The sequence below is a fragment of the Typopeltis vanoorti genome, chromosome 8 (genome assembly GCF_054136105.1).
Source record: "Typopeltis vanoorti isolate ZY-2024b chromosome 8, IOZ_Tvanoo_1.0, whole genome shotgun sequence".
Lineage (NCBI taxonomy): Eukaryota > Metazoa > Arthropoda > Arachnida > Uropygi > Thelyphonidae > Typopeltis > Typopeltis vanoorti.
In genome coordinates, this window is record NC_143556.1 from 63,850,034 (window position 1) to 63,875,007 (window position 24,974).

Genomic DNA, 24,974 nt, shown 5'->3' on the forward strand with positions numbered 1-24,974 from the left:
AGGGATTGTGTCATCAGTGTAGCAGTTGTCGTCATCGTCTTTTAGCTCTCCATTTTGTTGTGCATCATCCTCGCTTTCATATATGACGTGATCTTCGGATCCATCCATTGAATTACTTATTCCACATTTAAGAAATGAGTGTTGAATCATTTCAGATGGTATCGAATCCCATGCTTCTTTAATCCAGCTGGTGACGAGTGATCTCAGGCTTCTGAAAATTCCCACCCTTTGTTATCTTCACCAAACTAGATGACATCCATTCTCTCCATTTTTCATATAAGTGATCTTTAAATGGCTTATTCAAGCTGACATCAAGCGGCTGCAAAACGGAAGTTAGACCACCCGCTATGACTGCTAGGTCTGTACGTAGCTCACGCTTTCTCTTTGCTTGCTTCTGTTAAATGCACCCAGAACATATCCCAGACTAGTAGACTACCTGGACGTATGTTCCATACTTGATCCAGCCACAATTGTACACCTTCATCCATCCAACCTTTCTGATTGGCACGAACAATTACACCTGGTGGAAATTTCATATGCTTTGGAATTTTCTTCCTTTTAAATATCACTGTTGGCTTTAATTTGGTTTTCCATCTGCCATGCATGCTAGAACAACGGTAAAATCCGTTTTTTCATGTCCCGCTGTTTTTATGAAGACACCCTTTTCACCAACTGAGTTTACTGTTCGATTCCCAGGCATATCAAAGTACATGGGCATCTCATCCATATTGCCAATTTGGGAAAGTTCATATCCATGACACTTCCGTAATTTTATGATAAATTTATGGAAGGACTGTACTTTTTCTTCAATATGCTGTGATAACTTCTGTGCAATTTTTGTTCGGTGTCGTAATGTTAATGCTTTGCGTTCCATAAATCTGTTGCACCACCCAGACGAAGCAAGAAAAGATGAAATACCTGGTGTGTCCTTGAATTTTCCATTCTTGAGTTGTAGAGCTCAAAAACGAATTGCATTTCTTGTTACTATAATGCCATCTTGTCGTTGCATCAAAATCCATTCATTTAGCTCTTCTTTGAGTTCTAGAAAGGATGCTACATTTCCATGACGGGCATGTTTCGTTTTGGGGATTTTTTCAAGACTGTCTTTTTGCTTATGCCAAAGTCTAATATTACTCTTTGCTACACCAAATTCTATCATAGCAACACTGTTATTATGTTCTTCTGCAAACTGCACGATACGCAATTTAAATCCTGCTTCAAAAGATGAACGTTTACGTTTCTGTTGGCTCATTTTCAGGCTAGGTTTGTTTAACGAATAATATTTAAAATGAACTGTGGTTAAACCGATATACCTAACTGTGCTCTATCTATCTCACTGTGCCCTATCATTCGGTGATGGAGCGCGCATCGTATCTGCGCATAAAGCCAGTAATGTAAGTAGATTTATGCGCATATACAATGCACTCTCGGTCGCCGAATGCGAGTGGGTCAAGTAGATTTGGTTGCATAGGCATTAGGTAGTATATATTGTGTGTGCAAGTCTAATAAGATGTTATATTTTTTATGATCTGCATATAATGCGAATCCCTAACTTGAAGTAGTATTTTTACCATAAACTTTTCCATTATACGCAATAATATACGGTAAGTTTGTTACACGTGTAAGCTGTGAAACTTATTTTAAAAATTAAATAAAAATAATATGCATTTCATGTCTTCAGTTAAATTGGCAGCACACTACACCTACTACTCTTCTTCTTTTATTCTGTCTACTTCGTCCTCTGAAACAGCTTTCCACATGAAGTGTTCCTCAACAATTTCCAACTCTTCAAGAAAAATGTCAATAGATTTTTTTCTTTTCATTCGATTTCCTGTCCTCATCTGCACCTTCCGCATAGCACTGATGTGCTATATGTCCAATTCAGCATGTTGGGAATGGTATCAAAAAAAAATCTTTTCATGTTTTCTTTCTTACATCAGACACAGGCACTTTTATGTTAAAAAAATTGGTTCAGTTTAGGATGGATGGACCAAAGTAATCCATCCTTAAGGTGGTTTTGGGGAAAAAAAAAAAAAAGTATATTGAGTGCAGCCAACCAAAAAGTGGACTGATACAACATGCCTTGAATATAGACCATTTTATCAGTTAACAGAAAACCAGGCTAATACACAAATTATAATATAAATCATAGAGATTTAAATTAAATCATAAATAAAAAGAAATAATAAATCACTGTTCCTGGAAGCAGCTCAAGTTTTGCTGAACCTGGTTAACTGCAGTAGACCTGATTGTGTGATCCCATACAATTTTGGCACCCCACCCATATCTTCCCATCAGCACATTACCATGAAGAGTGCCATATCACCTTTCACACATGCGACTTTCCTTGTTGTCAAGGTAGTTTCATTCTAAGTCTTTGCTGAGCATCATTAAAGTGCCTTTGATAATGCTATCTTGAGCTAGCAAAACTTTGGCTTGTAAATAATTTAGTCACTAAATTATTTATTTTTGTTTCAGAAACTTCTGTATACATGAATATGCACTACAAATGCAGTGGAGAATGCTGTTTCCCCATTTTGATTAAGTCAACTGAATTTCAATCTGCCATAATTAATCAAAGAAACTGAGTTAGAACAAATTATTTTTCTGATAGTTAACGACTAGTAATTTATTAGCTGTTGTCACTTAATAAAGTTACAATAGCTAATAAATTAAACAAGGAGTAAAAATTAAAGGATTAACTAATTAAACAAGGAGTAAAACAAGGAGGGGTATATATATATATAAAAAAAGTAAACTTTATTATGATTAAAATTTATTACTTTTCCTCACCCTAAAATTATCTAATTTAATGATGTTCTTTACAGGAGTTTGTTTCCCGTTGTCCAGATCATTATAAGTTGCCCACCATACCAGAAAATGTAAGTTCACCTCAAAGTATAGATGCACTGCTCAAAACAATTAGAGGATATTTTAGTTTCTGTCAGATAATTATAAATTTTTGCAAATAATTATGACTATTGGGTACTTTATACATGAATAAATATTTCTTACTTATGGATAGATTGGTGTAATTAATGAGATATTGTTTAAATAATTGATATTTATTACAAATTTAACAAATTATACATTTTAGCATGAAATAATTTCAACAAGAATACCAACAAGAATATCCCCTAATTTGTTCATCTCAACTGATCACTTTGTTGTAAGTTGAGTACAAAACAACAAACTTAATTCCTTACTCAACAAAGTTATCAGTTGAGATGAAGATGGTCTGCTTTGATATCCAGTCCTGATTGGTAGGTGGTAGATGAATTTCTTTAAGATTGCTTAAAGAAAGATTGCAACCAAAATTCATCTACCACCTATGCATAAGGGTTTAAAGCTAGTTGACTTGGAGTCTCTTAAGAAATTCAGAGAACTAACAGACCAACCAGAGCTTTTGATCTAATATCCAGTCCTCATCTTCTTGTGGTGCAGTCCATTAGTAAGTATTTACTTAGATACTGAATGAACAAGGTTGAACTGGCTATTTCAGATTGAGCTGACCAAATCCTTTCTTTTAATGTTCATTCATTTTAGAAATTATGGACTTTACAACCGTGTTATAAAAAAACTCTTTTAATTTCTCGACATTTCGATCTTCATATTAAGATCATCATCTGGAGCATACAAATATACAGGATAAGCTGAGCTACATTACATACAGTAAGCTAGAGAAACAATGATTAGATCACAGGTTATTCTACTGGCATGACCTCTAGTGAAAAAAAATAAAAATAAAATAAATAAATAAAATTAAAATAATTATTTAGAAACTACATCAAGCTAAATTCTATTTATGATAACATGAATAAACATTCTTTCTTATAGATAGTTTTCTTTCAGTAACAATGATGTCCTATTTTTAGCATTACAATTGTTATTTTTGATTTAGGATCTTGGTTTATCTATAGTCCTGTTTATAGTTCCTCTTAGAGAAGAAGGTTCCATGGGTCGAATATGTGCCTTCCATATGTTTGGGTTTTTTAGACCATTTTGTTCAGATTGGGGTGGTTGATAATAATCTCACAGGCTTCCTTAAATTTGTGTTCATACCATGTTTTGGTGTGATGTAGACAACTAGTGCTTTTCCAGTCAATTCTATGTAAGGTGTTCAGGGCATAATCAGATCTTCACCATAATTATTATATTTAATGTGTCATTTATGTTCTTTTTGTCCGATAGGAATTGTGCGTCCTGTTTCCCCTATATATGGTATATTACAGGTGCAGTAAATATGGTATACTCCAGGGTGGGCCAGCAGAGGGAGTGGGTCTTTGGATGAGTTGAATAAGCTTTTTAATTTTGCAGGAGTTTAAATGTGGCTTTGAGGTTGTATTTTTGTAGTATTCTGTTTATTTTATCTGATGTCCCTTTAATGTAAGGAATGGTTATAGTTTTATTGTAGTCTGGTTTGTCTTTATTTTTTATTGAGGTCTTGTAGAGAATTTTGTTAATAGTGTTTTGGCTGTAACCATTTTTTTGAAAAGTATTGCTGATTGCTAAAGTTGTCTTTAAGTGCATTCACTTTAGCAGATCTTCAGAGCCCTGTTTTTTAGAGTATTAATGACACCAAGCTTTTGTATTTGGTGGTGGTATGAGATTATGTGTATATATTGGCCAGTATGTGTTGTTTAGTAAACAGTGAAGGAAAGATTGCCAGAAGGAAGATGTGTGACAAGTGTATCTAGAAGTGGAAGTGTGTCCTGTTTATCAATTTCAAAATGTGTCTAGTGTCTGGCGGCCATGGGACCAGATCGCGAAAACATCGGCAATGTATCTAAGCGAGTGGAAAATCTGGAAGTCATTAAGAGACATGAAAGCATTGCTAGTAATACAATTTTATTTATTTATTCATATGGAGTTTCTTCCCTTTTCTCCTCCATCCCTATTGGAGCGAGTTGAGCCCCCTCATGGGCGGTTAAGTATTTATGGCTGTAAATCCGTGTGTGTGTTCACGGGGCCGGTTTGCCTGCTTTGTGGGATGAAAAACCCAGATAAACTGGGGGGGGGGGAACCCTGCTGTCCATGCCCAAGACTGGCTAACTTGGCCATGGCTGAGGAAGATCCTTAAGCTCCTCACTTCGGCGACGGGAATCAAACCCAGGACAATCCTGGGTGTGATTCCCGTCGCCGAAGCACAAAGCCACTAGTCTAACCACGCAGACAGTAATACAATGATTGTATGAGACCTGGGATACAGCACGTCTACAGTTTGGACTATATTAAATAGGAGCAAAGAATACAAAGAACAAGGAAAGGTTGTTTAGGAAGACTGACCAAATAGTATTTTAAGTAATTCTAGGGAAATTGCTCTACCACCTATTCTTAAAACTCCAAAGGTAGATAACTCAGAGCATTTTGAGGAATGTGAAGAATAAATTGCATCTTTTAACCTAATATCCATTTCTCATCTTCTTGTGGTGCATTTCATTAGTATGTATCTGTTCAGATACCGAATGAACAACGATGGACTAGCAATTTCAGACTTAGCCATTAAAATTATATTTTTTTTAAATGTCCAGGTTGAACAATGAAAAGTCATGTTCTGGATATATGTTGAGTTATCTGGTTGATAACTCAATCTAAGAGGTATGAACAAAGCAGTGGAAGTGACAGAAGAATTAGAGAAGTATGTTGACATGATTGGTGTTACCAATACGAAGATGACAAAAATAAGTGACATTCTTTTAAATATAATAAGATGTTGTATTCAAGAAATTATTAAGCAAAGGAAGGAGTAGCTGTGGTGTGAAGATAATCATCTTCAAGTACAGTGATGTAGGCAAACATCAAAATGGAGAATTGGACAATGAAATATATTTGTTCCTAAGATCCCACTGAAGGTTCTATTAAGAAAGAACTGGAAGAATTTTTCGAGTCATTAGAGAAGGTTGACAAAAAACAGTTGCTCCTTGTCGAAGATCTAAATAGCAGAGTACAGAGTTTTGAGAAAATATGAAGAAAAGAGCAATTCTAATAATAATGGCAAGAACCCACTGGATTTCTTTTCATAACATAGACTAGTCATTACTAATGCCATCTTCCAACACAAAGATGTGCATAAATTTACAAGTGGAGAAGACATAAAAATAAGAAAGTCTCATTGATATCTGATAGTGATAAATTCATTCTGTTTCAGAACAAGATTATGAAAAGGATTTAAATTAGAAGTGATCATTTAGTTTTGAGCAGGATAAAAATGAATTTCACAATAAAAATAAAAATATGTTAAAATTTTTAAGAGAATCCACATCAAGCTGTGGATTCTCTTTCAGAAGTTTACTATAAACTCAAAATATTATTCAAAAAAAAAAAAAAATGAAAGTTTGACAACAAGAATTTGAAAACATGAAGATTCACTGAAATATGAAATATAGCCTGGTGTAAATGTGTTAACCAGATGATATCCCAATCTTTATGCCTGAAATTTTTAAGATATGTTTTTTTTTATATACTTTTAAAATAAATTTTTTTTTTTTTTACAAAGGAGGAAGAGTTACCTATGAAGGAACACATTATTTAACCAACTGTTTAGTAAGTTTATATAATGATTAGCTTCAATATTACTTCACTATTTACTTATACAGGAAAACCTTGCTTAACACAAATTTGATATGTGTGATTGAAATGATACTATTTCCTGCCTTAAGCGAGCGTTTAATCAGTTAATGTGATTTTTTGCGTTATGCGAAATTTTGTTACATGAAATTTTTTGTTGCCAATCTGCAGTGAGCGGAAAATCTGGAAGTCATTAAGAGACATGAAAGCATTGCTAGTAATACAATGATTGTACGAGACCTGGGATACAGTGAGTCTACAGTTTGGACTATATTAAATAAGAGCAAAAAATACAAAGAACAAGGAAAGGTTGTTACTGCTTCTTTAAGCATGCAGATCATCTGAAATAGAAACCATTTAATGATCGAGATGGAGCATCTTCTATCTCTCTCTCTCTCTCTCTGGATTGAGGAATTATAACCAAAAAAGAATACCTCTTAGTACAGGAAATATTCAGGCAAATGCTCTCAATATTTTTACCTCTTTGAAATAGACAAAATTTCAAGAGGAATATAAAAGCTTGACTGAGAGTTTAGGATGTTTGACCAGTTTTAAAAATCAAACTGGACTGCATAACGTAAGAATAACTGAAGAATCTGCTGGTGCTGATAAAGATTCTGCAGCCAAGTTTCTTGAGGAGGGTGATTATTGACGATGTTGAATATTCAGCAAATATTCAACATCGACAAAATTGGTCTCTTTTGGAAGCGTATGCCAACAAAAACTTTCCTAGCTAAAACTGAAGCATCTCAACCAGGATACAAAGTATCTAAAGATCGTCTTACACTTTTATTAGGAGGCAATGCAAAAGGCGACTTTAAATTCAAGCCTATGTTAGTTTATTGTGTGCAAAATTCAAGATCTATTTAAGAAATCAGCACAATTGGAAAAGAACTTGGATTTAATGAACTGGATAATGAAGATGTGAGAAACTTGCTCAATTCTCGTTCAGAAGACGAACAGCATGCATATGAAGAAGAAGAAGATAAGGAGTGTGAACAAGAAGAGAATGTTATGACTAAGAAGCTAACTGCAAAAGAACTTGAGCTAATTTTCAATCACATTGAGTATGCTAAGGAAATTTTCTTTGATGCTGATCCTGATGTGGAACGAAGCTTTGAAGTCTGCAAATCTTGATAAAGCGATCGCCAGCTATCGCAAATTCCATGACAAGATAAAAATGGCAATAACAATTCAAACATCTTTACTTAATTTTTTTTTAAAATAAGTAGCTCAATCAAATGTTTAGACATTAAATAAAAATTTAAGCAATTGATTTTTATTAATCTGGGAGACAGTCATTTCAAGGTCATGTTAATACTTACTGACCTCTTTATCAATAACAGACCTAATGCCAATTATGATTTCAGCTCTTTGTATGTTAGGTTTTAAGCCATTTCCACTGTAAACTGATTGTTGCTGTTTGCATACTGTGACAGACTGTTTGTTTGCTCTCTGAAGATACTGGATATAAAACTGGTAACTTTAGAAATTAAGTAAATAAATATATTATTTAAATATATTTTCTTACTGTCTTGTATTGTGAATTAAACCATAGAAAATCTTAGACGAACTGCCAATGCACAAGTCTTTATACACCTCTGAAGAATTCATACTTTGGTATTTTCAACCAAAGGATTATTGTCACTGATGACTGAGCTGGGAGACTCCAAAATTTAACTAATTCATCACCTGCCTCATCCACACAGTTAGCCTAGTGGCTGTGTGCTTCGCAACCATATGCCTGGGGAAGGAGTGTCCTAGTTTCGATTCCCATCAGTGATGTGAGGAGCTGAAGGATCTTCCTCAGCCATAGCCAAATTTGCCGGTCTTGGGTGGGGACAGTAGAGTTTTTTCCTCGGTTTATCCTGGGGTTTTTCATCCTGCAAAAGCAGGCAAACCGGCCTTGAGAACTCAACACTACAGAACATAGGATACACTGGGACACAGGGCTGACCACCTTATCCTGTGAACGGTTTGAGGTCTGAATTAATAAAACCTTTGACACCACAAGGTAAAGAGGGTAAAAGGAAGATGAGATGAGATCACCTGTCTCATTTTGACATAGACATGTTAGTGTTGGAACGTCCTTCTTGGTTCTATGGTCTGCCATCTTGTTGTAAAGTTGATCTTAATAAAATCAATTAATTGCTGGTTGATTACCAATCAAAATATAGGGAAATTTATATTTATACTGTGCCACCCTATATTTAGATTAGCCTATGTAAAATAGCAGAATCAATCTTCAATTAACTTAGCAGTCTCCATATTCATACAGGCCAAATTTAATATTTTACACTTAGGGCTCCTGCAAGGTTCGAACTTTTTATGAACGGTGCAATGAAAAAGAATCAGGCACACACAATATTGAAATCAATAAAACAAAACATTTAATATAAGGTTATATGACAAGTACATAAATCTAACTCCGAAAATAAAATAATACAATTAACTCAGTTCTTCAGGTCAAAACATTCATATTGAATTAAACTTCAAATCTTCAGATACTAAATTCACAGTTCTCTCAATTACAAAAATTATTCACACTGTTCAATACTACAGAATCTCTTGCTAAATAAATTTGCTGGTATTACTCAGTTACACTCTGTATTTAACACTTAGCAAGCACTTATAACATTATTAATCGTGGCTGTCATTACTTCAAGGGGAATTAAACTTCTAACTTCGGCTAAATTCAGTGAAATGACACATTAAATGTGATATTCGAGACGGAGCTATCACTTAAACCCTCACACTGAAATAAAATAAAAATAGGACTGTTCTTACCGGGATTAATCCTTAGCACATCAGATTTAATGTGAGCACATATCAAAAACTATATTCACTTATTATTCCGATGGAATACTATTCAAAAGAATTCTTCAAGGAGATAATTGAATTATTATTTATCGCGCTACACAATTCTTGACAGGCTTACTGTAAGGCAGAATAATTATTCCATGTTTACTACTGTATAACAAATTGAACTTTGTACGATCCTTCTTTAAAGCGATATAGGAATACGTAGTAATTCTAAACTTAGTGGATTTATTCTGAATCTTCTATTAATCTTCCAGTCTTTTAGTTATCCTATTACGGCACTAGATTCCTATTACTGCCACCGCTGACTTTACTCTCAGCTGTCTATAAGTTTTTCTCCTCATCTCCGTACGCTTCTGAATGCTACTCCCTTGAATTTCCTGCCCTTGAGTGGACTTGGTTACTTTTATCTCTCACTTATATGCATTCCTTCTTCCCGCCTAAAACTTGTTCACTCGTCCAACTCATTAAATCCTCCTCTCCCAATTATCGAAGCTCACGTCCTATGCTCGCACGTTCTATTTTATTTCTATCTCCATGGCAACGATCAAAACAGAATGTAAACATTAGCATTACATAAGGTTATACCTTTACACTCAGTAATGAAAAATAATAAAACTAAATATTATAGTTACTTAATTTCTCCTTCACTTTCATTTACAAATATTAATAATAAAACATATGTTATAGTTTACATAAGGCACATAGAAGTTACATACATAGAATTCTTCATAATATTATTGAAGGAATAAAGTAATAAAATAAATGTTACTTACTACAGAGTCCTTTGATTAGCATAATATATATATATTAAAATTATATAATTAAATAATAACTGATAAAATTCAAGGATAATACATGAATAATAAATCTTAAGTAAGGGACTAACAAATAATATTTAAACAAGTTTTGCTTAGTATATGATAGAGAATGTTAAATGTGAATGAATAATATAAACATACAAAACAATTTCATTCACAGTTTAACATTAGCATCTTATATTATTACTACATTAAATAATATTAATATTAAATATCAGTTTCTTGTTATAATGGACAATGTTTATTTTTCAATAGTGTTATTCTATTCATAATATTTTTGAAACTTAAGTCCTGATAAAGTTTCTCATTACTAAATAGATACTGTTTTGTTATAGAGAAATTTGACTGAATACTTTAATGCTGTTGATTCTAATAACATGATGATAATTTTTGCAAGGTAAGAATTATTATTATTTCCAAGTTTAATCTTAAGATTGTTTGTATTTGAACTGTAAAGCCTATTTATGTAACAAAACTTAAAATTGAATTAGGTTCAAAGCTGTATCATAAAAGGTTGGTTTGTTTAACATTCCTGTAAAACAGATGATTTTTATCTGCTACATTGTTCGTTTTTTCTTAGAATGCTTAGTGTTTTATAGCATAGTACTGCTGATTTTCATCTTTTTATTGTATTTGGTATATTTCCTAATATATTTGTTGAGATATTATAATATCTCAACAAATTAGAGTTGCACTGTAAAATGACATCAAAAATGTTCAAGAACAGTAGAACAGTAACAAAAACAAATGCTAACTGAATACCAAAGTCAAGAACAAGAAGGCATCATCATCAAATTCCTGCCATGTACCCTCAAGGGGTGTACAGGATATGACAGTACTACATGAAAAATTTACATCATTACTAACTTCCTATCTACAATTTTCCTCCAAATCAGTCTGTTGGTTGTCAAGACTCCAACATTATCAGATCTTATATTTCTATCGTCTAAGGCACTTTGTACCGTATCAATCCACCTATATCTTGGTCTTCCTCTGGGTCGTTTTCCTGCCAACCTGGCAGAGAACACTTGTTTTGCTAATCTTTCCTCTCCCATTCTATTTAAGTGACCATACCACCTGAGATTAGCTCTGCTAACGCATTCCTGGATGCTGACAATGTCAAGTTCTTTCCTAATATCCTCATTTTTAATATGATATTGCCATTGATGCCATCTGTTCACACCTCTAATCTTTCTCAGGACTCTCATATCTGCAGTCTCTAGTCTTTGGTCAAGTGTTTTACTTCTGACCCAGCTCTCAGATCCATAAATTAAAACTGGTTTGAACACTGTCTTCTATATAGCTATTTTAGTGTTCCGACTAATTTCTCTCTTATTCCATATGTATTTATTCATTTGACTTCCCACCATACCAGCTTTGCTGATTCTGTTGTCTATTTCTATATTTAATTTACCATCTTCAGTAAAAATCGTGCCTAAGTAGCTGAAATGTTTTATTTGTTCCACAGGTTCTCCATTCACAACACAGTTGACATTTTCAATGATTCTGCCAATTTTCATTGTCTTTGTCTTTTTATTGCTGACCTTCATACCATATCTATTACAACAGCTATTCAATTTAGTCAGAGAATCTTGAAGACTTGTAGCTGATTTATTTAGAAGTATAACATCATCCGCATAAAGCAAAGAGCTGACATTAACATCTCCAATTCTGATATCAGGTTTAATACCACTTTCCTTCATGATGTGATCCATATAGATAATGAATAACAGAGGGGATAATGTACATCCTTGTCTCACACCAGATTTAACATTAAACCATCTTCCTGTACTTCCTTCAATTCTAACTGCTGACTTACAACTCAAATAAAGACTAAGTATTGCTTGATATAATGCCCCATTCACCCATATAACTGCAGCGTATTGAATAGCTTCTCTCTTGGCACCTTGTCATATGCCTTTTCCAAATCGACAAAACTTAAATACAGATCTTTGTTATATTCCCATGCTTTCTGGACTATTTGTCGTAAAGTGAAGATCTGATCCTGACAGCCTCTATTTGGCCTGAATCCAGCTTGTTCTTCACCAAGCTTTTCTTCCACAATTCTTCTCAACCGTTTCTCTAGTATACTTCCATAGATCTTGCCAGGAACACTAAGTAGGGAAATACCTCTGTAATTCTCACATTCAGTTTTATTTCCCTTTTTTATGTATGGGTACTATGAGAGCTCTACTCCAATCATCGGGAATTCGTCCCTCTGTCCAGGCTTTCTGAACTATGCAGTGCAGCCACTGTAAGACTTTTATACCACCATACTTCAGCATTTCTGGTCGAATATCATCTACTCCTGCTGCCTTTCTACATTTCAAGCCTTTGATGGCTTTTTCTACTTCAAGTATGGATATGTATTCCTGACTGCATGCCTGGTCAGTGTTTTTTATCACTGTGCTGTCATCACTGCTTGTTTCATTTAGCAGTTTTTCAAAGTAATTACTCCATACTTCAAGGATTTCTTTTTTCTCCTGTTTTCATGTCACCTTTATCATCTCTAACTCCTTTTACAGCACTATTTCCTCCATTCCTAAGCTTCTTCAACAACCTCCAGAATATTTTGCCACCTTCTTGGTATTTATTTTCTATATTCTTGCCAAAGTCCTCCCATGACTTTTGTTTAGCTAGTTTTACACACTGTTTAGCTTTCTTACATTTGTCTCTGTATTCTGTAAGAGTAAAAGCTGATTTATTTGCCAGGAACTTTTGATATGCTTTCTTCTTTTCCTTCACTGCCTCTTTAACTTCCTGTGTTCACCAGGGAGTTCTGATTTTTTTATCCTTGCACACAACCTCATCACATGCCTCTCTGGCAGAATCAATCAGTGTTTTCTTCAGAGTTTGCCACTTAATCTCCAAGGTTTGATTCCTGTTCTCAAACTCTTTCATTTTCTTTTCAATAATCTTTGTGTATATTTTAGTCTACAGTTCACATCTGAGTGCTGCTCAACTTTTATTCACTTTAAAACTTTCTTACATGTTATTCTTTTCAATATGAAATTCAATTTTATCCTGCTCAAGACTAAATAGTGATCACTTCCAATTTCATATCCTCTGTACACTCTGGTGTCCTGCACCAGGTTGAAAACATCACTATCAACAATAACATAGTCAATGAGACTTTTCTTATTCCTAGCCTCTTCTCTCCATGTGAATTTGTGCACATTTTTATGTTGGAACATGATGTTAGTAATAACCAGTCCATGTCCTAAGCAGAAATCCAACAGATATTTGCCATTATTATTAGCTTTGCTCTTTTCTCCAAATTTTCCCAAAATATTTTTGTATGTCTCACAATCATTTCCTACTCTGCTATTTAGATCCCCAACAAGGACCAACTTTTCCTTTCTCATTGTGTCAGTTGCTTTTTCTAAAGCGTCAAAAAATTCCTCCACTTCTACCTTAGTAGAACCTTCTGTGGGACCATAGGCACAAATAAGTCTCATTGTCCAGTTCCCCATTCTCATATTTGCCCACATTACTCTACTTGAGACTGACTGCCATTCAAGAAGATTAGCCTCGTATTTTGTGTTGAATACTATGGCTACTCCTTCTTTTCCTTGATTGTCATTGCCTGAATATAACATTTTGTATTTATTGCTCAGAAAGATCTCAGCAGTTTTGGTCTTTTTTGTTTCAGTCACCCCTATTATGTCGATCTGGTACTTATCTAATTCCTCAGCTAGCTCCATTTCTTTGCCATTCAGGCTTCTTACTGATCTTTAACTCTGGTGATGTTGAGTTGGGGTTTGTTTTCAGATTTGTTCCAGTAGCTGACTTTTCGCTGTTCGCCCTGGTTCCCTGGCGAAAACAACGGGGACCTTGTTTAACCGGGCGACGCCCCAGCCGCCATGAAATTTTGTCATGTTGTACCATCATTTTGTATTTTGGTTTAACCAATAAGAATACAATTTGGTCGGCTAAATCCCAAATTGCCAGCCCATCCTCGTTCGTTCGGTATCAAAGTAGATACCCAACAGGGTGCACCACGAGAAGGTGAGGATTGGACATTAGGTCAGAAGCCCTGGTCGGTTCTCCGCATTCCTTTAAAGGCTATGTGGAGGTCTCCTCTCAGTTATACAGCTTTGACCCGATGATGATGATGATAGTCACAAATTGCTCGAACAAGAAGGCTTGTCCCACTAAACAGAATCATGCCAGTATGATACAAATGAGCAGACTGGAAATAAATGAACTTTCAAAATCTCAAGACTAAAACAAATTATTAGTTGATTATGCAGGAATTGGAAAATGTGAAAGTGTTTAGAGAAGTATACTCAGTTTATGGAAGTTTTTTCACCTGGCTATGCTACTAATTATATATTTGGTTTTATCCTTTATCCAAGTGTAAGCAAACAAAGTTTGGCACCTGAAGTACTTTCAATACTGGGGCAACTCATGGTAAAGGTGGTATAAGTTCTCATGACTCTTAGTATCCCATAATGCAAAGCACATCTCCTTAAGGATATATATAATGCTATGCATTACGGGAAGGGTCACTACCCAGACTGGTTTCGACCTTTATTGAGGTCTCATCATTGGGAGCCAGACCCAGAGGTGGTGATACTAAGATGGGAGTAATGAAGAAGTCATTTCCCTATACTAGTTGCCAAAAGGTGTCACACCTTATTATTATATTCTCTGGATTAGAGATAAGTTTATGGAATAAGGATATGTGACTTCTCCATTACTTCTACCTTAGTATCACCACCTCTGGGTCTGAGGTGGTGATACTAAGCACATCTCCTTGAGGATATGTATAATGCTATGCATTACGGGAAGGGTCACTACCCAGACTGGTTTCGACCTTTATTGAGGTCTCATCATTGGGAGCCAGACCCAGAGGTGGTGATACTAAGATGGAAGTAATGAAGAAGTCATTTCCCTATATGAGTTGCCAAAAGGTGTCACACCTTATTATTATATTCTCTGGATTAGAGATAAGTTTATGGAATAAGGAAATATGACTTCAATACAGGTCCATTTCGACCTCAATAAAGGTCGAAACCAGTCTGGGTAGCGATCCTTCCCTTATACATGCATAGCATTATACATGTCCACAAGGATGAGAACTTATACCACCTTTACCACGAATTGCCCCAGTCCTGAAAGTACTTTAGGTGCAAACTTTGTTTTGCTTACACTTGGATAAAGGATAAAAATAAGCAACAAAATGAGACAGCAAAGCACTGAAGTATATAAGATTATTGCTTAATAATAATCAGATAAGTAGAATATAAAAAAACAGAGGAATGTAATATTGTAAAGTGGATTATTTATAAAACATGTCATTGATGATTGCTACTTCAGGTTTTCTGGGAATCAAAATCAAGAATATAATGAATGTAATTGAAACAGAAAAAGTAAAAGAAATGTAGTTCTCATAAGTACAAACAATTTAACTAATGATAAATAAAATATGAGCTAGGATATCAAATTGATTGCTAAAAGAAGAATTGAGAGTGAAAATTGTTCATCTTTTACCTAGATATAATAGTAGAATTAAGGACTATGGTGGCAATGGATTTGATGTAGGCATTGAATAGGAGGAATGTTTGGATATGTGGAGTAATATTGAAGGAAGAATGGATTTATATAAGAGAGTGGCCTGCACTTGAATGCTCCACTTGGAGTCTCGAGAAATTATTTATTGGTATAAGGCTAATATGGAGAGTCAGTGAAACTAGACGATGATGAAAGGAAGGTGAGAACCTATGCCTAAAAGTGATTATGTTATGCAGTTGTGTTAATGTCAGGAATATGCTGGAAAGGAAAATATTTTTTCTGAGTAGCTGGGATAATGTATAAATTACAAAATCTCATAGATTGCATCCATCATTATTAGGTAACTTATCAAATTTACATTGTCATTTGCTTTCACTTTAAGATAAATCTCTGCTAATAATAAATAATCTGTTTGTTAGTTTTATCTATGATATTCTGCAGTTCTTTACATAAGATGTAATTTCCTCTTCTTTTCTCACTAGTGCAGTGCTTTTCAAACTTTGCTGTCCGTGATCCACAATAAAAAGATACATTTTACATTGCGACCGTGTACACACACACGCACACATATACATTATATATATATAAAATAAATTGAAGTAAAAGTTTCACAGAGCCCCTGAAACTAAACTACAATTTAATCTTGTGCACAGGTTTGCATCCCAGGATGTCATAACTTATCTTCTAAATTAACCCAGTAACCATTTAGCCATTAAGAGATTGAGTCTTCACACACTTTATAACCAAAGTAAAAATCTTTAATTTACAAATAACATAAATATACAACATCAAATCAGCTATTCAACTATGCAAGGACTAATGTATCCTTCAATTTTATTCTTTCAAATTTAATGTGCATAACTTCCTTTCAGCCACATAAACCAGCCATTGTTGTCTTATGTGGACAAAGCTGAACCTTAGTCCGAGTCTTAGGCTGAGTAACTTCTGCTCCAGTCTTCAATTCTCCACCACCATTACTGCTTTCTGCACTGTGCTTGGAACAGCAATAGTTCTTTTCCTAGGGCCAGAAAGTTCATTCTTTCATAATGAAACCGCCAAAATTTATAACATTTCTTTAGTTAATAAGGTTTATGCACTTGAGGTAAGCTCATTTAATCACTTTCAGTAATATAATGGTAGACTTCGCTTCTTGTCATTGACAACATAACGAATTGTCTTGATACCATGGCATGACATGACAGCTCATACAAAATTATAATTAAGCTCTAATAATTAATTTTAATAAATTAATTTCACGTCACATCTAAGCAGGAAGACTTCACTGGATAAAAATAAAAATTAACACTTGAAAACATCTGGCTCATCACATACAAAAAGAAATGTACATTTAAATAACTAATTTTATTAATATTTGCATACAACATTAAAAAAAAAACAACTAAAAATACAAAAACAGGAATTAGGAAATACTTTATTTAATGTGCTGGGTATGCTTTCCAAAAAAACGTAGAAGGATTCATTTTTATTCATATGAATGAAGATTTTTGCTTCACTATGCCTATTCTTGTGGAAGATTGCAATGCATATACTCTGCATAATGATAAACATCCCCTCTCTTGTCCATCAGACACCAGCTGCAGATACAAGAAAAACATAGCTTTGTTGCATTACCAAATACAGTATGGAGATAATTAGTATGCATACTATATATAGTGACAATTAGAGTATATCTGAGACAACTTAGAAAATGACCCTGAATAGTGAAAAGCAGCTTCCCTTCCACTATACTTCATACAGGAACCAAAAAAGTTTTATTATAGCACCAAACTTGGTATCTAATTAAATACGTTTGTCCTAACAACCTATTTAAAATTTTCACTGCAGAAAATACATGGTAACAGCTGTTTATAATGTAGTCATTGGGTGCAGAAACTTAATGATTTATATAAATCAAATTTTCAAAAGAATAGATATACAGGTATCCCTTGATTAACATGATTAATTAATCCCTTGATGTTACCGCATATATCAAAATCACGTTAATCAAATATAATAATCAATGGTAAAAATTACAATTCATCCATGATAAATTACTGCATTAATAATTCGTTTTATATGGTACTCTTTTAGGGAAAATAAAAAATGAGTGCGAAGTATTAATTCTTGCACCAACATTAGTTACTGCAATTTTTTTTATAAAAAAAAAAGTTATCAAGAGTCATTTGAACAGCTTTAGTTTTTTTCTTATCAGCATAAGTTCTAGGATAACAAGCAAAATGACTCTTTGGACCTCGGCAAACAAGCATTCTTCGATTAACATCTGGATCCATATCCATTACTTGCTGCTTAAGTGATTCTAAACTGTGAAATATTCCATGCAGTTCTTTGATTGTTATCTCCTTTGGAACCTTATGTTCACATTCCATTTGTTCGTTGTCTTCATATGAACATGTTGTTGTTCAATTTCAATTGTCACTGAAATTTTTTGAATTTGAATCCAATTATTCTTTAACATCTTCTGCATCAACACCATCCAGGGCTGGATTAACCATTAAGAAAAATAAGCATGTGCTTAGGGCATCATGATAAGGGGCGCCACAGAATTTCTGCTTTAGTTAGATGACGAATTTAATTTAAATTAACTTTTAATTAGTTTTTTGTTGTTTTTATTTTTTCTTACTGTTACCTTTTTTGTTTCAATAAATAATGACATGTAGAAGGCCTAATAAAACTCTAACCACATGCATGACGGTTCGTTTACACCGTATTATCGCTCACGACGCTTTCTGGCACTACCATTGCGTCAAAGGAGGTAATTTTTTATAATTAATGTAACCATTTTATTTTCCTGTCTGTTTTAGGTCTTGTTTTAATAAATTATTTCTTATAAAAGGCTCCAGAAGCAAATATAAAACAAATCACGTGGTTGTGAAATATGGAAATTGTGGCAAAGGAAATCCTTCTTATATGTCCAAAGCCACCTGTGAGGAACTCATTCAACTGATGGCTCAAAAGGTCCACGTGCTTATTGTTGATGAAGTAAAATCTTCTGGTTACTTTAGTTTGTCAGTTGATTCAACACCAGATTTGTCACATATCGACCAGTTAAGTGTTGTACTTAGGTACTTAAAAGATGGACAGCCTATTGAACGCTTTTTAACCTTTCTTAAAATGAAAAGCCATACTGGTGAGGAAATGGCAAATCAGGTGTTGCAGTACTTAAGTAAAATTTGTCAGCTAAACTTTTCAAAATGTAGGGGTCAGTCTTATGACAACGCTGCTAACATGTCTGGGCATTATAAGGGGATGTATTATATTATACTATATTATATTATAGCAAGTAAAAGATATATTATAGCAAAAAATTTTAGAAACAAACAAGTTTGCTATATATATGCCCTGTGCAGCTCATTTACTAAATTCAGTTGGCCGAAGTGCTGTTGACTGCTGTCAAGAGGCGGTTAATTTCTTCTCTATAGTGTGGTTGCTCTATACCTTTTTTTCAGTCTTAACCAGCAGGTGGACAATTCTTAAAGGTTGTATTGGAAATGAAAATGTCTTAAAATCCCCCTCTGATACCAGATGGGAGGCACATGCTATGGCGCAGCAATTTTGAAATCTTTCCTTCAAATTTTAGAAGCGTTAGACTGTATAGCCGAAGACCAGTCACAAAAGGGAGACACTAGAAGAGAAGCAGATAATATTGCAAATAAGATGCAAGAGCTAGAATTCGTTTTTATGTTAATTTTTGGGATGAGATTTTGCAAAATTTTCATAGAGTAAGCCAAGTTCTACAGAATGAGGATGTCAGCTTTAAAACATGTGCAGATCTGTATGGATCATTAGATGACCAGTTGTGCACTTCACGAAATGAATTTGAAAGATATGAAGCAGCTACAAAGGAAGTGCTACCAGATGTTGATTACAAGGCAGCTCAAACTCGCAAACGTATCAGAAAGAAAGTACCCAATGACAGAGTGCTCCAGAAGTATATCTGAATGCCAGAGATAAATTTCATATCACCACCTTTTACACAATTGTTGACAAACTTGAAACTGAGATGAGAAGAAGAGGAGAGATATATATACAAAGAAATGTCAGAGAGATTTTGTTTTCTAAGTGATGTGCCACATAATGCTACTTCAGTGACTTCATCATCTACTGAAATTGAAGGGTGTTCTCAGTGCTGTCAAAAGCTGATTGATGCTTACCCAGAGGACTTGAACACTAATTTCTCAGCTGAGCTTCAGCAGTTTCACTTATATGTGTGCCATAAGTTCAGTGCAACAAAAAATGTAAAAACAAGATTCAGCATGCTGAACTTTATAAAATAATCGTATTAGACAATATTGTGTGTGCCTTTCCAAATATAGACATTGCCTTTCGTATATTTTTAACATTAATAGTCACAAATTGCTCAGCTGATCATTCATTTTCTCAGTTGAAGTATATTAAAAATCCCATCAGAACAACTATGCAACAAGGCAGGTTGAATGCCTTATCTCTACTAAGTATAGAAGCAGATGTGTTACGTAAGATTAATTTTGAGGATCTGATCAAAGACTTTGCAATTAAAAAAAGTAGGAGAAAACTTTTCAAATCTAAATAAAGTTGAAGTATACAAAAATAAATATTATTTTCCATCTTGCTATAAGTTTTGTTTCATTTTGAAAAATAAAAATTTATTTTATGGTTTATTATTGTTTATATTTTGAATTGCATATATATGGGGCACCAAAATCTGCTTAGGGCCACTAGGGTCTTAATCCGGCCCTGACACCATCAAAACCAATTGCAATGATTTCTTCAACGACGTTTACAGGATTTTAAAAACCACCTAAGTCATTAGCGCATTCTGGCAAAAGGTTTTTCAAACAGCTCTCATTCAGCTTGCTCCCACGAGTCATGAATGTTTTCAAATTGAGTGTTTAATGTTAAAATTTTTCCAAAATTCTTGGAGCGTAATTGCATTTTCTCCAGTTGCAATGATGCCCATATCCATGGATCGTAGCAATGATGTCATATTTGGTGGAATTTTGGTAAATTTAAAGGCGCGTTAATCAAATCACGCGTTAGCAAGGGATACCTGTATAAAGTACCAAAATTTACTCAGAAACATTCAAACTAACAAGCCACACATATTTAAAACATTTTAGAAATATGCCCTCTTGATGTGGAAGATAGATAATACACTGTCGAGTAAGTTCCCACTGCTGAAGCAAAACATGCAGCTTGTGGTTGCCCAGTATGAATGTGTTAAAGCTACAAAATCTGTGAGATATACTCTAATATTAACATTCTATTTCATTTAAAAAATGCTTGTTGCCACCTGCTAAACTAATTTCACAAGCGACTAATGAGTTGCGACCTGTAGTTTGAAACACACTGCTCTAGTGCATAAGTACCAAAATTATTATTATGTGGACTTTTAATTTTTTTTGAGTTGAAATACCAATATTCTTTCATTTCACTAGCTATAATATGCAGTATTGATTTTTTTTTTCCTTCATAGTTTTGCATATCATAATGGATGAATAAATGGATGAATAACACCATTAAGCTTGAGCTGCAAAAAAAGAAACAACTATGGAGGGAATTTAAAGAAAGGGGTGACCTGCAGGCACACAAACGGTATAAAGTACAGGCCAGAAGGGTAACGAGTGTGGTAAAAACAGCAAAAGCCGATTATGAAAGGAAACTAGCTATGCAAGCAAAAGAGAATCCCAAACAGTTCTTTCAATATGCTGCCAGCAAGAAAAAAACTGTACATGGCAAAATGATTTTAAGGAATGACGATGGTAAAGAGTTCACTGAACCAGTCGATATAGTGGATTTACTGAGCGCGCACTTTGCAAAGGTATATCATCCAGGTGGTGACGTTGAAAAAATGAAGGAACCATTAGTTTATATGGGAATTGTGATGAATGAAGTGGAGGTGAATAGTCTATTACAGAACCTTAATGTGAATACATCTGTGGGATTGGATGGTATACCGGCACGGGTCTTGCATGAAGCGGCTAATGAATTATCAGTGCCCTTGACCATGTTGTTTAATCTGAGTCTCAGGTCTGGCTTAGTTCCGAAGGCGTGGAAAGAGGGGAAAATAGTTTCACTGCATAAAGGAGGATCCAAGACTATGGTTGCAAATTACCGACCGATCAGCATATCAGGAGTCGTTGTCAAGGTCTTGGAGAAAGTAGTCAAGGGAAAAATACAGGAATGGATTGATGAAAATGAGATACTGTACAGAGGACAGCATGGCTTTGTGAAGGGTAGATCATGCCTCAGTAACTTGCTCAAGTTTTATAACAAGGTGACGGCTGAACTGGATAAGGGAAATGGGTTTACAGTGATACTGCTGGACCTGGCAAAGGCGTTTGACAGGATACCACATGGAATTCTAATCCGTAAACTACAACATATGGGAATGGATATAGGGTTGGTGAGATGGATAGCTGGGTGGTTGATGGAGAGATATCAAAGAGTAGTTTATTCAGGAGTAGAGTCCAAAAAACGGCCTGTGACTAGTGGTGTGCCACAGGGTTCTGTTCTTGGACCACTGCTGTTTAATCTGTTCATTAACGATATAGGGAAGGGTCTAAGTGGGACAGTTCATTTGTTTGCTGATGATGCAAAGTTGGGTAGGGCGATAGTGAATGCAGAAGATGTCAAAGTCTTGCAAGATGACTTAGATAGATTGGAGTTCTGGACTAAGGAGAATGGATGTCAATTTAATGTGACAAAATGTAAGGTTATGCATTTCGGAGTGAAAAGATTAGCAGCAGTATACCACATTGGTGGAACTGTACTCCAAGAGATTGATGAGGCCAGGGACTTGGGAGTGTTGGTGGATAGGGAGATGAAGTTTAGGGGGCACATTGCGAAAGTAGCTAAATCAGCTCATCAACTCACTTGGTTGTTGAAAAATACCTTGACGAGCAGAGAAAAACAAGTTATTGTACCTCTGTACCGAGCCCTGATAAGACCTCATCTCGACTACTGTGCCCAGATTTGGTCACCTCGGTTCCTTCTTGATGGGGAGGAGGTTGAGAGGATCCAGAGGCGAGTGACTAAGATGATAGCAGGTCTATGGAATGAACCATATGAGAACAGGTTGAAGATTTGTGGGTTGCAGAAACTAGTTGATAGGCAGAAAAGGGGAGATATGATTGAGACATTCAAATTGCTAAAAGGATTCTATAGGATTAATTCAGAAGATATTTTTGAGATCAGGACTGGTGGTGGGAGAACTAGGGGACACCCATGGAAGCTGGGCAAGAGCGTGGTTAGCAGGGGTGTTAGAGCTGGGTTCTTTACTTTTAGAGTGGTAAATGAGTGGAATAAGCTGCCAGAGTCTGTTGTGGGTGCTATGACAGTGAGCGAGTTCAAGGCAAGGTATGATAGATACTGTGAGAATGTTGAACAGCTGTGTGAACATGATGTTTAGGGCCTCCCTCGATGAGTCTAAGGACTCCTGGAGTAGCCCGTGGTAATAATAATAATAATAATACCAGTCTTTCTTCGTTTTTTTTTTAATTCCTTTAAAGATTTGTATATTATAGACAGAGTTAATTTAAGATCATTGTATACTTTAAAATCTGAAATGTTTTACTTTTTTTTTATGCTTTTCATATATTCCTATTATTTTTTGTTTTTCCATTTAAATCTGATGCTAATGTTATATGTTTTATAATTGTTTACAGAATTCAGTACTATTTTCGGGAATATATACTGTATTCCATTTGCTAAGTGACTGTTGGTTTTTTAATCTAATTATCTTTTTACTCAAAATATTTGTAGTAATTTATCTGTTTATGACCGTTTTTAATCCAAATTGTAATGCCTGCCTGTATTCTTTTTCTCTGCTGACTCCACTATATATTATATCAGTACCCATTGTTTCTGGAGTTTTGTTTAATTTCTTTTTTGTTTTCCATAATTATTGAAATTTTAAACTCCTGTATTTAAAATACTGTATTATATCTAATTTCATTCTTTATAAGCTGTTCCTCTTAATTTTCATATTGCAGTATTCATTCCTCTTCTTCCAATGTAGGCTTAGGCATTTTCCTGTTCCAACTTCTCTGGTCTTTCAATCTTGCATCTGGTCTTCCTCTTTTTCTCTTTCCTTTTGGTATATATTTATATACTTCTTTTGGTAGCTGATATCTTTCCATCCTATATATGTCCAATGCTATTTCTTTCTAAAAACCTTTTTTGATATTTTCATTTAAGTTGAAAATACCCGCCTCATTTCTGACTTCTTCATTTTTTATGTGGTCTAATTTTGTGCATCCTTTAATTGTTCTTCGAAATCATTTTGGTTGCCTGTATTTTACTTTGATCTTTTACTTTAATAGTCCATGTCTCTGAACCATATAATAGAGTGGGACTGGCTTGCCAAAAAACATAGGATTCATTTTTATTCATACGAATAAAGATTTTTGCTTCCCTATGCCTATTCTTGTGGAAGACTGCAATGCATATGTCTGCATAATGATAAACATCCTCTCTCTTGTCCATCAGACACCAGCTGTAGATACAGGAAAAACAGATAGCTTTGTAGCATCACCAAATGCAGTATGGAGATAATATGGAGTTTGGTTTCCTCTTCTTATTTTTTTATTTGGTGTGTCATTTTAATCGTTTCACGAATTTTCTGATATGTATTTATTTTAACAGAGTTCTTGATACCTCTGACAGCTTCTTTAAATAAACAAGATTTCAAAAATGCAATTACATCAAGAATACTACAGGCGAAGATGTAACATTGTTTTGTGATTACAATGTTAAAGCAGGCTTTTTTTGCCAATGTATAAGACCTCAAGATTCTTATATGCATCAAAACATCTGCATCCCAGGAGTTTACAAAATTCAATTCTCTTGTGGAATTTGCTATGCAGGCCAGATGGGATGGTCTGAAGATGTGTAATGTTTGAATCTCAACACCTGAAAGACATTGAGAAAAAAAGACAGCACATATCAGGATTAGCCTTCCACACAACGAACATAGGCTAGCAAGTAGTTTGGCCAGAAACAAAAATGCTGTTTATTGAGTGTAATTGTTTTACAAGAAAATTTAAAGAACTCTCAAAAATGCTCCATATCCTTACAAATGTAATAAAAACCAAGATTTAATTCTACACCATGTTTGGTTTGCTTTCATCAAAAATCTAACAACTGTGGACCTGGGTTATGACAAGCATCATGCCACAGAACATGACATCAACAGCTAAAGTTGTTCCAAATATATACATATTAATTACTACAATGCTTTTTTATGGTCAG

General features: G+C 34.6%; 1 protein-coding gene across 2 annotated transcripts in view; it reads left to right on the forward strand.

Moving 5' to 3' along the window:
* LOC150104054 (DENN domain-containing protein 1B-like) overlaps window positions 1-24,974 on the forward strand; it is a 251,038-nt gene that overhangs the window by 93,827 nt on the left and 132,237 nt on the right. The window contains exons 8-9 of one of the 2 annotated variants that reach the window (XM_090396720.1): window positions 2,829-2,882; window positions 10,544-10,605. In XM_090396720.1, the coding sequence (XP_090252846.1) occupies window positions 2,829-2,882; window positions 10,544-10,605 (116 nt within the window). The remainder of the gene's footprint in view (window positions 1-2,828; window positions 2,883-10,543; window positions 10,606-24,974) is intronic. The other variant, XM_090396721.1, reaches the window with a different exon arrangement.